Here is a 15,709-nt window from a genome sequence, read left to right as displayed (position 1 = left end):
GTTGATTTCTCCTTCTCTTTTGGAAACACATTCTTCTCTTGGCTTCTGGACACCACATTCTTGGTTTTCCAGCTCTCTGGCCACTTCTTCTGTGTCACCTTTATAGGGTACTCTTCTCTTTGTGACCTTAAATTGTCTCTGCAGCTGATCTCATTTATTCTCATGATTTTATTTTATTATTTTTTAAATGTTTATTCAGTTTTGAGAGTGAGAGAAAGAGAATGAGCGGGGTGGGGCAGGGGGAGGCAGAGAGAGAGGGACACACAGAACCCAAAGCAGACTCCAGGCTCTGAGCTGTCAGCACAGAGCCCGAGGGAGGGCTTGAACTCACAGACCATGAGATCATGACCTGAGCTGAAGTTGGATGCTCAACAATCTGAGCCACTCAGGCGCCCCATCATTTATTCCCATGATTTTAAATGCCATCTATAAGCCAACAACCCCCAGTTTTGTGTCTTAGCTCACCCTTTTTCTCCTGATTTGTACATCTACCTTCTTTTTTTTTTTTTAAGCTTTATTTAAGTAATCTCTACACCCGATGTGGGGCTCAAACTCACAACCCCAAGATCATGAGTTTCATGCTCTTCTGACTGAGTCAGCCAGGCACCCCTACCTTCTTTTTTTGAAGTTTATTTTGAGAGAGAGAGAGAGAGAGAGAGCGAGCATGTGTACATGTTTGTGGGGGAGAGGCGGAGAGAGAGAATCCCAGGCAGGCTCCACACTGTCAGCATACAGCATATGCAGGTTTGATCCCACAAACCGTGAGATCATGACCTGAGGCGAGATCAAGAATCACATCTTAACCAACTGAGCCACCCAGGCGCCCCTCTATCTACCTTCTTGAGGTCTCCACTTGGATGTCTCCTGGGTATGCATTTCAAACTTAAGTCTAAACTTCAATTCTTGACTTCTTTCTCTCCAGATCTCTTCCTTTTCCTGCTCATAACCCCACCATCCATCCAATTGCTCAAATTACCAAGTCATCCTACATTCCTCCTTCTCTCCCACTCTCAGTGCATTGGCAAGCCTTGTCACTTCTGCCTCCAAAGTACGGCTGAAATCGCTTCATTTTTTCCATTGCCCTTAGTTCATACATGTCCCAGCTCTTTCTGGATCATTGCAGTACCCCCCCACCCCCCGCTGCTGTTTCCCTGCATCTCCTTTCACCCATTCTTCACAAAGCAGCCAGATGTGCAATTCACTTGAGATGCAAACAGGACTATGTCACATCCCACTCAATAGCCTCGAAGCTGACACTCCTTACCCATAGCCTCCATAGTCCTGGGTGATCTGACCCCTGCTGACCTTGCCCATTTTCCCTTCCTTCACTTCCCCATCCCACTCTCAGATATTTCAGCCAACTCTCCTCCTTTTTGGTCCTCAAACACACCAAGCTTGATTCTACCGCAGAGTTCCTATAGGTTGTCCCCTGACACGGCCTACTTTTCTCTGTTCTCATCAAACTGATGAGAATTCTGATCCTGTGAGCCTTAGCTTAAGTGCTGGTTCTTCAGGGAGGCTCAGACCCCTGTTCATACTCCCATTTGTGTTTATGGCTTTCTTTGTTTCCATATTTCTCGCTCTTTCTCTCTAGAGGCTCCATGAGGTCAGGAACCAGACCTCTCTTGCTCACCACTCTATCACCATCACCTAGGATGGTGCCTAGTACAGCCTAGGAGCTCTATAAATATTTGTTGGGTGGACGAATGGTGTCTGGAATTATGGGAAGGATGTTTTGAAGGAGATGCCTCCCTCAGAAGGAAGATCAAATGTGGGCCAGAGAGCAGTGGGTACTGTGGGAATGGGGAAAGCAGTGGGAACTGCTGGTCACATTCTAATTTCTGACCATTGCCTCCAATTATAGGTGAGGGTCTGGTTCCAAAACCGCAGGGTCAAGTACCAGAAACAGCAAAGGCTAAAGCTACCAGCTGTGTCTGCCATGGCTGCCGCCCAGGATGAGCCCTCCAGCAGCTCTGACACCAGCATCCAGCGAGAAGACACCAAATCAGGAGTGGACAGCTGAGGACTGGGACAGAGGCTCAACCCAAGCTGTCTGGGTTCTTCCTGGGGGTACCCACTCGAACTCCTGAGTCTTTTTCCTTCATCTGTATAATGGGTGCATTGACAACTTACTCCTCCCAGAGCTGACAGGATGTCTGTAAAGCTGTTAGAGGGTGCCAGGCCCAGTGCTAAGTGTTTAGCAACTCTTAAGGTTTATAGGTTCCCTTCACCTGGGGGTGTGGTGCTTGCACCAGCACTGGCCCCTCCAGGGATTAATCTTTTCCTGGTTTGGCTGTGGAGAAGGGGCTTCCTTGAATCAGTATTTGGGCCTAAAAGCCTCTTCCCCACCAGAGACGGTAGAGATGAAGCAAAGAGGAAGGAAAGGTAAGCCATTTAGCCTGCTTCAGAGTTTCCCAAAGTTTTCTTGTTTTGTCTGAACTGTTCCCACTTTCAGGAGCTCAGCCCCAGCTGTCTGCTGAGGCACAGACATGCGACCCTGACCCCATTTTTTTCCCCTCTAGCTACCCACCTTGACCCCTTTCCATCATTACATAGATAAATGTGGCTCTGCCTTTGCTAAGGCAGGCATTTTTTCACAAACTCTGCTGTATTTCCATGAGACAGTTATAATTTCTCTCTTTCAAGACCCTAACTCATGGTTCCCTTTCATTCCCAGGAATCTGCTCAGTTTCTAAGAAGCCTACTGATAGCCTACCCTTGTGAGGCCAGTCACCAGCAATTCCAGAGCTCATTTCTCTAGTGTTCTAAGCTCCTGGGCAGGCCTCTGTTGAGAGTATGGATTTAGAATCTCCAATGGCTTCTGGGTAGAGGGGAGCTGGTGAACTAGGCCTGCCCTGCCACCTGCTGGTGAGAGAAGGCACAGTCCCCACTGCTGTCTGCAGCTACCTGAGGGAGAAAGGAAGGGCAGAGAGCAGAGGTGAAAAACCTCACAGACCTCCAAGTGATGGTAGACCATCATCTCCTAGACACTAGGCCACAGGCTTGAGGCCAGGATCCAGCTTCAAGAACCCTTCTCTCTCCCTGTCTTCAGGGAAAACCTTCCTAATGCTGGACCCAAAGTCAACTCTGTTAACCAAAGGACACCAGCTGCATCTACCTCTTCCAGCACCTGCCCCTTCAATTGACTCACCTTTTAAAAATAGTTGAAAAGAAAAAAATCAACAGTTAATCTACTCAGCAGTTACTGGGCCCTACCCAATCCCCCAGTGTGACCACGAGACCATATCAGAAGCAGATGCGTCCTTTTTCAGGGAGCACAGAATCAATTGGAGGACAAGGAAACAAGGCATGGTTGTCAGGCTTGGCCGTGGGGACAGATGCTGTAAATCAGTGGTTTCAGCATTTTGGGGTCCTGAATGATAACAGGGCCTTCTGTTCCCAGGAAAATATGTATACATACACTCACTTCTGCATACAATTTTAGGGGTCCTCAAACCTGAGCTCTACCATCTACCCCCTTCTACCACCCCTAGGCTGCAAAGTCCCTTAAACCCCTGAAGGGTCTGAGAAAAGCACAAGTCCAGCTTGATCTGTCGTGGGGCTGTCTGTCCCGCTGACAGAAGGCCCAAGGAGAAGGGAATTCTTGCGCCCAATTTTGTAGATGGGGAGGAAAGGTAAGCTAGTCCTTCCTTTCAGGTAGAAAGTCAGAGAGGGTAGAAGTCAGTCGGCTGCTGTCCCGCCCCACGGCCAGTTCCAAAGAGCGCTTGACTCTAGACGGGACACTGGGTGGAGAGAGACAACAGGCACCAAAACACGAACTGGACACAGATACATCAAAACTATACACACATCCACAGACTATGATACACAGGTACGTACTAAGACACAGACGCAAAAATCGCACAGATGTAAAACAAAAAGGCGGACCCAGCTACATCCAGCCATCGAACCAATCGACCTAAACACAGAGATTTAAAGGGATCCTAATTCGGATTTGCCAGCGCTCAAACCCTAGCAGCCGCTGAGACACACACGCCAGGGGTGGGGCCAGGAAGGGGCGGGGCCTCCAGGGTCGGGGCGAGGTCAAAGGTCAGACGGCGGAGGCGCGCCCAAGATGGCGGCCTCCATGTGCGACGTGTTCTCCTTCTGCGTGGGCGTGTCGGGTCGGGCTCCTGTGGCCGTGGAAGTCCGATTCGTGAGCAGCGCTAAGGTGAGGCGAAGGCAGATCCGCCGGGAGCATCCACCGTGTTCGGCCTTGGAGAGAGCCCCGAGGGACCCAGGCTCGGAGCCTAGAAGCTCNCCCCTCCTCGCGGCCCGCGGGCTCCCCTTCTTTCCCCGCGCGCAGGCTTCCGGGGCGGTCACGCGGTGAATCTGGGCACCGAAGTCTCTGTGCACGCCCCCTCCCTACGGGACCCAGTGCGCCAGCCGGCGTCCTGCCCCTGCTGCTCCAGGCGGGGCCGGGTGGGCGCCTGGCCTCTTGGGCCAGACTGGGGTATCTTGCTGCTGGGCCGTGGGGGTGGTGGGCGGAGACCCGCTGAGCAGAGGGAACTGAGGTATAAAAAAGGGTGGGTCCTCGGGGAACTTTCTGAGTGAGATTTGGAAATGGGGTGTGGAGAGAGGCCAGGACCCTTCACGAAAGGCCTTGGAATGCTGAGGAATTTGGTCTAGAGCTTGAAGCCCGTGGGAGCATTTGAAGCGTTGAAACAGGAAAGCAATAGGATTTTGTGGTTATGTTATCGTGTTATAAATATTAATTGTAGAAAAATACTGCAAATAGATGTAAGGAAATAGAAGATAAAAGTCACTCGTAATCCTATACTTGTGCGAATATGTGGATACTAAAATTACAGTTTTAGAAACCTCTGTTTGATGCAGCAGTAAATCAACATCAATAAATCTATTTCTGCTTATTTTTAAGAGCTGAGTAATAGTCTGTTTCAAGGGATTGCCACAGTTCAACCAACTACTTATTTATGTACTTTTGCGTTGTATTTTATTTTTAATCCCAGAGGGCAAAGATCTTGGAGCTCAGTTTCTGTACACACATCCTTTTCTCTTCATCAGAGTATTTTCTTTACTAGTTAACTTTGCCGATTGATACGTGCAAAATGGTATCACTTGTCTTAGTTTACATTTCTTTGTTTACTGAGGTTGAATAATTTATCATGTGTACCGGCTGTGCCTATACCTGGTCCCTGCCCAAGATGTCAGCCTTCTAGTCATCTGCCTCCTGCTCTCTCCAACCCAACCTTCCATTGCCTTCTTTCCTCTCCAGATGTATCTGGAGTATTCCTTTCCTTCTGTGGTAAAGCAGTTCCCCTATATCCTTGGCCTCTTCAGCTGCTCACATTTCTGTCTCCACCTCTGTTCTTGATTGGCTCAGAGTTTGATGGTGTCCCAGTTCCATCACTCCTTGCAGGCAGAGTTAGTGACCTTTCCCTTCACCAAGTCCCCATCTCTCAGTCCCTCTCTTCTTTATTTCTTCCTCTGACCTCATCCCTTCAGCCACTCTGCTTGCCCAGCTGTCCTGTCCCAGTTTTCTATCAAACCCCACCTCTGGAAGAATGAGCTGGCTGCCCTCTCCATGCCCACATGTGATCTGCTGCTGGAGAAAATCACACACACACCCAGACATACTGACATTTACCCCAGGCTTTTCGCATCTGTGTTCATCAAGTAAGATTGGTGTGTGAGGTTTTCTTCTTTGTGCTGTCTTCCTCAGGTTACTACATCACAGGTGTGCTTGTTTTTTTAGTAAAATGGAGAATCTTTCCATTTTTTTCTCTGTTACTGAATAGTTTTTAAACAGCATGAGAGTTACTAATTCTTTGAGAGATCTGACTCAAGAACCATATGGACTATGGGCCTCACATGGGGGTTGTTTTTGACTATTTTCTCCATTGCTTTTATGGATATTGGCAGGAATGATCTTTCAAAGATTTCCTGACTACTGTGCCAGGTTCTGATTCAGAACCAATCAGAACATGATAGTGTCTGACCAAAAATGATGGATATCAACCAAAATACCATCCTACTGCAGGTTAGCCACTTATCAACTCTGCTTCTTTCCCTGGGTTTCCTGCCTTTTGTATTTTTCTAGAAAATTATCCATTTAGTAAAGCTTTCAAAGTTTACTACATGGTATTAGAGTTTTGCACGGTTTTTTTTCCTAAAATTTATTTTTCAAATTGGAAATATCTTTGCAAGTTTATGCCCTTTCCACTCGGGTTCCGTTCTCTCCAAGCCTCTTGGTAATTAATATTAATGAGAGCAGCTTTCTTGAAACACGGCCTTATGTTTGGAGGATGAGTGGTTTCATAAAGGAACAGCTCTGATTCTGTTCCTTTTGTTTTGATAACCAAATATTGTCTGCATTTGATCCTCCAGAAAGAGAGAGAAAGACATTGATATTTAACCCAATATCGAGATTTGAGATTGTCAGCAATAATGTGGGTCCATGTTCATAGCACTTTGTTCCATAAAATAGGACCCTGTTTTTATTTTGCTAGATTGGGTCCGGGGCTAAAGACATGGAGGTGGGGTTCTAAGAAGACAACCAAGAGTGCATCAGCGGCTTTGGCCAGAGGTTTTGCTCCAGCTGCCCCACTCTGCCCAAGGCTGTCCTGGTCTACACATCCCTGCCTCTCTGACTTTGAGAGGTAGGTGCTGCTGTGTAGCCACAGTGCCGATGCTAGATGGAAACAGGGAGCTACATGAGAGCCCACATGACAGGACATTTCACTGCTGTGTCAGTCTTTTTTTAAATTTCTTTCTCTTCTTGTGACAGTTCAGTGCTGGCAGGATCCCACCCCTCTTCTCTAAATGAACAGTGGGAGCAAGTGCCCGGCAGAGCCAGGAACTGCCTGGGTTCTGAAGCTGTCTCCTGAGTTCCTTTGCACACCCGAGAAATGGTAGTTCAGCAATTGCTGTCTCCTCCGTCATGCCGTGCCTGATGTTTATGGTGCTTTAGACCAGAGTTCCTCAGACTTTAATGCGCATATGAATCACCTGGGCCTCTTGTTAAAATGTACATTCTAATGCAGCAGGTCTGGGGCGGGACCTGAGATTCTGCATTTGTAACAGGTGCCCAAATGATGCCCATGCTGCCCACTCATCACCTCACTTAGAGTAGTAAGAAGGTAAAGCTCCTAAGGTACATTCACCTGAGCTATGTCATGGCATCCTGGAAGCAGGTACCTGGGAGCTATCATTATGATGCTTTTCATATGTGAAGCTGATGCAAAGAAGTGAAGCAGTGGGGTGCCTGGCTGGCTCAGTCTGTAGAGTGTGTGGCTCTTGGTCTTGGGGTCATGGGTTTGAGCTCCACGTTGGGTGTAGAGATTACTTAAATAAAGAAACTTTAAAAAAAAAAAAAAGAAGCAATTGGTTGCAAGGTTCACAGCAAGCAGGATGAGGGGTGGTGCTAGGATTCGCCCTGCCTTTCAGCATAACACTGAGAACTCCCCACCGACCAGGGAAATAGGGCACATTCTCCCCAAGACTAGGTCTCCCCCTCCTGTGGCATAGGAGTCCTCTATGACCCTGAGCGGTGGTGTCACCACCAGAATCTTGGAGGGGCACATGGGTGACTCCGAGAAGACCGCCCTGTCATTATCGGCTGCTGGTACAGGAGGCTCCAGCCTGCTGTGAGCCTTGGCCCTGCTCTGCCCATTCCAGAAATTCTCTTCTGGCTGACAAGGTGGCTCCCTCCCCATCCCAGGCCCCCTGCTCTGAGCAGGCTGAAAGCGGGGTGACCGAAAGTAGGTCAGAGCTGCATTTCCAGAGGAGGCAGTCATGGAGGGTGCTGACCATGCTCCATGAGCCCTCCCAAGGCAGAGGCCTCTCCTGAGAGGGAGGCATGTGGGGGGTGAGGCTGGGCACCCCTCTGGGAACCCTTAGAGCTGTGTCCTCTTTCTCTCCTTATGGCCATCCTGTTCCTTCTCTCCCTGTTAGGGAAAGGGCCTATTTGCCACACAGCTGATCCAGAAAGGGGAGACCATCTTTGTAGAACGGCCCCTGGTGGCTGCGCAGTTTCTCTGGAATGCACTTTATCGCTACCGAGGTGAGCACATCTCGTCTACTCCTCACGGCTGCTGGGCCAGCTGCCTTTGTGCATGGAAGAGAGCTGATGTCTCTGCGACACTCCCACTAGCTGATGTCTCTGCGGATTTAGGTGTTGGGAGAAGAGCTCGTTTTAGAGAACCGTGCCTGAGAATCATGCTTCTCTCTACTGTTAGGCCATTTGGGGTTGGGAGCGAGCGAGGGAAGGGGCTTTTCCAGCCTGCTCTGGGGGAGGACTGTCAGGCAGGCAGAACTCAGTCTGACCTGCAGTATAAGGGACTGGATGTCATGCTGAAGGCTCTGTGCCAAAGGGCAGCTCTCCACCAAGAGCAGGCCACTTGCCCCTTGGTCAAAACAGGCTGAGTTAGGGGTCAGCAGCAAGTTAGGATGCCCTTAGCTTTTCCAGCCACATGCTTTTTTCACACTTTCTTGGGCTAGAGACAGACAAGAAAGGAGCGTCAGTTGGCTCCAGAGTGTGGGGAAAGCTCAGTCTGGGGGTTAGGAGGGGAGCCCCACAGACTGAGTCCTGATCTGCCTTGGAATGCATGTGAAATCATGCACTCATTCTGTTCTTGAACACAGCTGTTCATTCACTTCCCAAACATTTGTGGAGCACCTACCAAGTGGCAGGCACTGTCTTTAGCCCTAGGGACACTTCTGTGGAAAAGACAAAACATGGCCCCTGCTCTAAAGACACTCACGTTGTCATATGGGCCTCTCTCCCTCAGCCTGTGACCACTGCCTTCGGGCACTGGAGAAGGCAGAGGAGAATGCCCAGAGGCTGACTGGGAAGCCGGGCCAGGTTCTGCCTCACCCTGAGCTGTGTGCCGTGCGCAAGGACCTCCACCAGCACTGTCCCCACTGCCAGGTGAGCATCCCTGGGGAGTGCAGCTGAAAGGGAGCTGGTGGGAGAAGCCTTAGCTGAAGTCTTCTTCAGACAGGAATGACAGCACACCTGCTCGTGGCTCCTGAGAGCCATAATGTAGGGGAAGACATTCGAAAGGGTCCGTTACTATTTCAATTCTCCCTGTCCCAGTCCCACTGTTTAGAAAATAGGTCCGGTGGGAACTTGCCCTCTTCCCAGGTGCCTGGCAGGGGCTCTTCCCTCTACCTGAGCGCTCTTTCCTTCCCATAGTTCAGCAAGCCGGGGTGCCCCTCTCACATGCCCCCAGGGCAGTGTGCGCTTTCTCATCTCACGATGCCACTGAGCTACTGCTCAGGGGCTGTTCATAGAAGGATGCAGTTGGAGGGGGTGAGTACAAGTGAGGGATGTCTGTGCCTCCCTCCATGGCCATATCCTAGGGTGTTGACCTTCACCCACTGCACAGGTGATGTACTGCAGTGCAGAGTGTCGGCTGGCAGCTGCCGAGCAGTACCATCAGGTCCTGTGCCCCGGGCCCTCCCAGGACGATCCCCTGCATCCTCTCAATAAGCTACAGGAAGCATGGAGGTATGTAGCATTTCATCTCTTCTTCCCTTGATCCTCCTTCTTGACTGCCCGCCTGCTTGCAATCAGCAGATGCAGTTGTCTCTCTTACATTGCCATCCCCCAGATCTTTCCTCCATTCTTAGGGTTAAGCAGAAGTCCCATCGCCTAACCTCCTGCCTTCGATGTGAGTCGCCAGTCCCACTACTGTCAGCATTTTACACACTCCACGGAAGAGTCCCATTAAGCCCATAGGGCTGTAAAGTCCTGCCCTCATCCTTGCCAATGACATCTCTCTTTGGCTATAAATGGAGTTAGTAGGAAGGATTCTCAGTAGTGATCAGACTGGGCTTCCATGAACACAGCTACTGGGGAGGGAATTTCTAGAGCAAATCTTTTTCTTTCTCCACAGGAGTGTTCACTACCCCCCCGAGACTGCAAGCATCATGTTGATGGCCCGGATGGTGGCCACAGTGAAGCAGGTAAGCCCACCCAGACTTTCCATAGAAGCCCGTTCTGGTCTCGTTTGCTCCTTGGCCTCTGTCTCCTCCTCACCTCAAAACCCTGGCTTGGATGCAGAGTTCCCTCTGCGCTTCCCAAAGGAGAGCTGCTTGCTATGTAAACTCAGGAGCAGCTAACCTGAGTTAGGCAGGAGACTCATCTTTCCTATAGCCTTTGACCTAGGAGAGGACCTCCCATGCAGCAACAGTCCACACATTCAATTTACAGATGCCACTTTCTCAGGATTGCCTCTTATATAAAGTGAGAGAAGCCCCTCCAACCTGTTCTATTAGTATTGGAGCTCCACAGCCTCATTCTCCTGTTTTTCCAAGTGTTGTTGAACTGGCTGGCTTGGCCCAGCTGGGGAGGTAGTTGGGTGTGGGCAGGAAGGAAGGTGGGAAGGAAGTCCCCAGGCCAAGGAAGGGTCTACCTAGAATCTCATGTGTGATGGTGTTTCTCTGATGGCAGAGGCTTTAGAATCACAGGCTACCCTTCCGCTTGGGTACAAGGGACAGCAAGGAGGTGGGTGTCCCCAAGTCCATGTGTACGTGTGAATATGGGCATATGTGAATGTGACCCTGAAGTATATCTTTTCCCTGCAGGCTAAGGATAAAGATCGTTGGATCAGGCTCTTCTCCCAGTTCTGTAATAAAACAGCCAACGAGGAAGAGGAAATTGTCCACAAACTCCTGGGGGACAAATTCAAGGTTAGTCTTCTCCCACGATCCCCTCACCCCAATAGCCTTGGATGTTGTGTGGCTACCTGAGGGGATCTCCACATTTGGACTTTTGCCAGCCAAAGAGCCTGGGGCCAGAAATCTACTCAGAGGACCTATATTTTTGCCACTATTTAACTTTGTGCCCTAACAGGGTCCAAAATGAGAAGTGGGGTGATGATAAAGGAAGGAGGGGTCAGGTGCCCTGACATGGTAAGACAGAATCTCATGATAGGATAGTGGTGGGCAGGTGGGTATAATGGAAAATGGAGGGTCAGGCCCACAGGGTCAGGGAGCAGCATGAAATGGGAGGATTTTAGCTGCCACTGCACTGAGTGCCCACTCTCACGCAAAGATTACACATTCTCACTGAGGACAGCAGGCTTCCATGCAGGAGCTGCCTGCAGGTGCAGGCAGGGTTTAAAGGGCAGCTGGGGTGGGCCTTCCTGCATTCATTCTGAGGAGAGGAGGGGGTAGTCAAGCTTGTCTGGAGGCCAGGTCAGGAAACCTGGAAAGCGTTGGCAAGGACAGACATCCCAAGCGAGGTTGCCTCAGCCCTCCTGGTACAAGGGCTGGAAAATAGGAATTTGGGGTTTGCCACCCTGGGTTGGAACAGGCCAACAGATTGCCAAGCTTCTTTGGAAAAAAGAACTGTGTGGCCTTCCTTTGCCTTCAGGGAAAGCTCATTCTATAGAACTGGCCCCTTTTCTTTCCCTTACCTGGTCTTCTGGGCCCTGGCTGGGTGCTAATGGGAAATCCCCAGGGATACAAGTCTCTCCCTGCTTCCCCTAAACCAGGGCCAGCTGGACCTTCTGCGGAGACTCTTCACAGAGGCCCTTTATGAGGAGGCGCTCAGCCAGGTGAGCGTGGGGAAGGTGGGACCAGTGACCTCCCAGTCATTCCAGCTCTCCAGGAGCACCCGGGTCAGCATCTCCTACTCAGAGAGTTAAACCGGGGCTGACTTGGTCTGAAGTTGGGATGGGACTGACTCACAGAAGACTTTCTCAACAGAGAGCTGTTTCAGAAGGAAAAGCGAGTGACTGTAACCTGAGCACTCATTTTTCTTTCTCCCCACAGTGGTTCACACCAGATGGATTCCGGTCTCTCTTTGCTCTTGTTGGGACCAATGGCCAAGGAATTGGGACCAGGTTAGGAGAGAATGTTCCAATGCTATTGGACTTGTCCGTTAGGGCTTGGGCGGGAGATTGAAAGAGGAAGGTAGCCACACTTCCTTTCAAGGTTAGGATGGGGAAGGGTTTGATTCTGTGGTAGGAGAGCTGGACTGGATGCAGTGATGGGAGTCAGAAAGACTGAGGTGGTAGAGTTTGCTCTTGGGAGCTTTGGTCTTTTGGGGAAGATGGGACCCCGCTCTGGAGAAAGAAATGGGCTTAACCTGTCTGGAGATGGAGAGCCCTGGGAGCTGGGCCTCCTTCTCTCCAACCATGGATGCCTGGGACCCCCAGCTCCCTGAGCCAGTGGGTCCATGCCTGTGACGCTCTGGAGCTGAAGCCTCAGGACCGAGAGCAGCTGGACGCCTTCATTGACCAGCTGTACAAGGACATCGAGGCAGGTTGGTGAGATGGAGCCTTGGTCTCACCCAACCTTGAATGCCCCCCTGGTCAGACACACAGTCTTCCCCTAAGGGAGTTCTGAGCTAATGGTTGGGGAAGGTAATCCCTATGGGCCTATGGGAAGCTTCACATCTGTCCACAGGACACCTAAGATAAGACATGCCCCTGAGATCCATATAGAGTCTTGATGCTGGGGGTGGGGGGTGCCGGACAAGTAAGGTGATGTCATTTATAGAAAGACCAGGTTTGTGCCTCCTAGAAGTTTAGGTGAAACGGTAGTGACTGGGTGGCAAGACAGAGGAATCAGTGCCTATCCTTATAAGTCTAGTTTCCTTTTCCTGCCTATGAAATGGATAGAATAACATCTACATGTTACTGTCTTACAGCAACTGGAGAGTTTCTTAACTGTGAAGGATCTGGCCTCTTTGTGCTTCAGAGCTGCTGTGAGTCCCGGCATTGAGGAGGGACGGCCTCATGGCCACAGTACATCTTTCTCAGCCCCTTTTAGGCTGGTGGAGAGGAGTCTGGGAGCAGAATTAGGTCTGGGCTTCCTTAGGGATTCTCCTGAGACTTTTTGTTGCATCAGTTTTTCATTCATTCATTCATTCATTGGATTGCTTGTGCCTTAATATGTTTATATTTAAAACCTTACAGTGGACCAGGCCCTGTGCTAAGGCAGAGCTCAGTTCCTTGCAAAGGGAAGCATTGGCCTTGCACAACCACTGCCCTCAAGCTCCTGGGAGGAGTTCAGGCTAGAAGGCTAATCTCATCAGCATCTATAGGGAAGAGCAGAGCCAGTCATACAACTCTTTTTTCCAGATCTCAGCCTCCCCCCCTCTGGTTTGCTCATTGTAAGCCCTCCTCCCAAGCTCTGGGGCACTCTACCCCTCCCAAACTAGGCTCGCAGGGGGCCTGGCTCAGCTGTTACCAGACATGTAATTGCCAAGTTAAGTGTCTGGCATGGGGCCCCTTTCACAGCCCTGGCCTTCCCTTTGTGGGACACTAGGAACACAATTGAGACTCCAGTTGCCCAGTGCTGAGGACAGCAAGGGCAGTGATGGCAGGTGGGAGGGAGTGGCAAGAGGGAGTGCATTTGTGCCTGTGCTCTGTGGTCTTCAGGAAAGAGCACCAGACAGAGGGAGTCCGGAAACTTGGCTTCCAGGACCTATGCAGCCCTAGCAGGGATCCAAAATAAAGGAAGGATGGGACCCACTGCTTTGCAAGTTGAAGCTGTTGTTTTTATTAGCCAACAGTCCTTATTTCTTGCCTCTTGTGACCCAGGTAACCACAGCTGTGTCCCCAATGCAGAGACCTCCTTCCCAGAAAACAATTTCCTTTTGCATGTCACGGCCTTGGAGGATATCAAGCCAGGAGAGGTGAGAGGGCTAGGAGCTGTGGGGGTGGGCCTTGCAAGTTCTCTCTAGTGATTGGGAGCAACAGTGGTTAGAGCCCCAAGTTCAGGCTGTTCGGCTGAATCCCCACATGACCCAGGGCAGGAGTCTTTTCACCCATGGTTATGTACAAACCCCACGGGACCCCCAGTTCTTAAAAAAATAAATAGAGAGTCTCAGAGCAGTGACTGAGACACAAGTGTATGTGCAGATTCTTGTCCCCAGCCACCTTTTGATCTACAAATCCACAGCTTCTAAGAAAGCAAGAGATGGCCCACTGTAGCTCGGGCTATGGGTGCATGTGTGGGTTTGGGGTTTGGTATCCTGGCTGGTAGCATAGTGCACAGAGCCTGGTTGAATCTTCTTCCAGGGCAAGTAGCACCATGTCAAGATAACCTGACCCCAGCCACAGACCTTGGCCATTGACTACCCGTAGTCATGGGCTGAAGCTAACCACTGTCCCTTCTGTCTCTCAGACACAGACCTTGGTGGCCTTCTGAGGGCACAGGGAAATGAATGAGAGCCTAGCTCCTGGGAGATGGGGCAGTGGTTGGGGAGGCTCTAATCTCCTCTAAGAGGTAGCACAGACTCAGACTCCACCTCTTCTCTGCCCTCCAGGAAATCTGTATCAGCTACTTGGACTGCTGTCAGCGGGAGCGCAGCCGCCACAGCCGCCACAAGATCCTCAGNCCCCCCCCGCCACAGCCGCCACAAGATCCTCAGGTGTGGCGGGTGGCCGGGCTCTGGGAGGCTCCATCCTGGGGCTGCCTGACTTCACCCTCACCACCACCCCCCATCCCCTGCAGGGAGAACTACTTGTTCGTCTGTTCCTGCCCCAAATGCCTGGCAGAAGCCGATGAACCCAATGTGACCTCGGAGGAAGAGGAGGAGGATGAAGAAGAGGAAGGAGAGCCAGACGATGCAGAGCTGGGGGATGAGATGACGGATGTGTGATGTCACCCTGCCTGGAAGGGGCCTACCCCAGACCCTGCAGGAAAAGGGGGACTTCCCCCAGAGAGGAGGCTTGGAAGGAACTCCCCACTCCTGCTTCCCCCCTCCCTCCCATTCCAGCTCTGTTTCTGCCAGAGGGTAGGACAGAGGCTGGACCCTAGGTGTTCCACTCCCCCCACCCCCCACGAGATCTCACGTCCTGGACACTGCTGCTGAGTGGCTCAGGCTCTGCGTGGTCACTGAGCCTCTCAGTGCTGCCCCCGCAAAACACACACACACACTGAGGTATCCACTCCCAGCGTGAGCAGCCACCACAGAGATCAGAAACTGTGTTTCTTCCACTTGGCCCCATGGCCATGCTTGCCTGTCCACCGGAGGCTTCACCCCTTTTTACCTGCTACAGAGCGGGTAGCAAAGTGGCAATCCGAGAACGGCCTGACTGCACTGAAGAAGAAAGGAGAGGGGGTGAGATGCCTTCACCTTCTTCCCCACCTCCCACCGTTGTGGCTGCTAAGGCAACTGCCTCCTGCTGGCACAGCTAGGAGAGGCAGGAAGGGGCCACTGGGCCTCCAGAGCACCTTCTCTAAGGCTGGGTGCCGGGGACACCAAACCAGGGGGATTCCTCCCTCTCCCCACCCCCACTGTTTGGACATCAGGGGAGTGGACAGCAACCCCTTCCGCAGATTCCCGAATCTCTGTACCTGTGCCTTGCCTCTCAGGCCCTGGCACGGTAGCTGGCCATGTGGGGTGTGTAAGAGGCTCTGCCTCCCTCAGGAGGGCCATGGGGGGGATCATCACCCCTTCTTCACTCCTGTCCCACTGAGGACTCCAGCAGCATGGCTAAGACTGAGGGATGACAGGCCTGTGTTCCTTAATTGCAGATGCTCAAGAGGCTTCCCTGGGATCAGTTTAACATGGGTCAGTGAGGAGCTCTCCGAGCCTCAGTCTCCATCGTTAGGGTCTCCACAGAGGAACACTGGAGTCTTCCAGAAACCTAGAGGAGCTGGGCTAGATATGCTGAGATCAGCCCTGACTGTGTCACCCTCCCCTCCACCCTCCGATTAGTATTGCCCTCACTCTTGGGTTGGATGCTATGAGAATTATAGCCCATCACTTGCGATTTCTTTGCGT

General features: G+C 51.3%; 2 protein-coding genes across 3 annotated transcripts in view; both read left to right on the top strand.

Moving 5' to 3' along the window:
- The window catches only part of NOTO (notochord homeobox), a 6,952-nt gene extending 4,929 nt beyond the window's left edge, over positions 1-2,023 (top strand). The window contains exon 3 of the mRNA XM_077766216.1: positions 1,865-2,023. Coding sequence (XP_077622342.1) covers positions 1,865-2,023 — 159 coding nt within the window. The remainder of the gene's footprint in view (positions 1-1,864) is intronic.
- Positions 2,024-4,064: 2,041 nt separating this feature from the next.
- Positions 4,065-15,698, top strand: SMYD5 (SMYD family member 5). 2 transcript variants are annotated; one of them, XR_013335665.1, is made up of 14 exons: positions 4,065-4,171; positions 7,915-8,023; positions 8,751-8,890; positions 9,351-9,472; positions 9,861-9,930; positions 10,552-10,656; positions 11,463-11,525; positions 11,743-11,813; positions 12,129-12,235; positions 12,623-12,679; positions 13,518-13,612; positions 14,246-14,316; positions 14,434-15,043; positions 15,460-15,698. XR_013335665.1 is itself a non-coding variant. In XM_077766287.1 (13 exons), the coding sequence occupies exons 1-13, from the start codon at positions 4,076-4,078 to the stop codon at positions 14,579-14,581; spliced, it is 1,254 nt and encodes a 417-aa protein (XP_077622413.1). In that variant the 5' UTR covers positions 4,065-4,075; the 3' UTR covers positions 14,582-15,698. The 2 variants fall into 2 exon arrangements, 1 of the variants encoding a protein (XP_077622413.1); XM_077766287.1 differs by having other exon boundaries at positions 14,434-15,698.
- The last annotated feature ends 11 nt before the right edge of the window (positions 15,699-15,709 follow it).

Source organism: Crocuta crocuta, unplaced genomic scaffold (genome assembly GCF_008692635.1).
Source record: "Crocuta crocuta isolate KB4526 unplaced genomic scaffold, BGI_CrCroc_1.0 scaffold113, whole genome shotgun sequence".
NCBI classification, from domain to species: Eukaryota; Metazoa; Chordata; class Mammalia; order Carnivora; family Hyaenidae; genus Crocuta; species Crocuta crocuta.
Note: the sequence above shows the minus strand (reverse complement) of the source record. Positions and strands in the feature narration are given on the sequence as shown.

Bases quoted from the DNA above. Each gene is read 5' to 3' on its own strand.
- SMYD5 (XM_077766287.1), top strand. From the start codon at position 4,076: ATGGCGGCCTCCATGTGCGACGTGTTCTCCTTCTGCGTGGGCGTGTCG. The intron at 8,024-8,750 runs GTGAGCACATCT...TCTCTCCCTCAG, and splicing joins TGCACTTTATCGCTACCGAG to CCTGTGACCACTGCCTTCGG. The intron at 11,814-12,128 runs GTTAGGAGAGAA...TGGGACCCCCAG, and splicing joins GGCCAAGGAATTGGGACCAG to CTCCCTGAGCCAGTGGGTCC.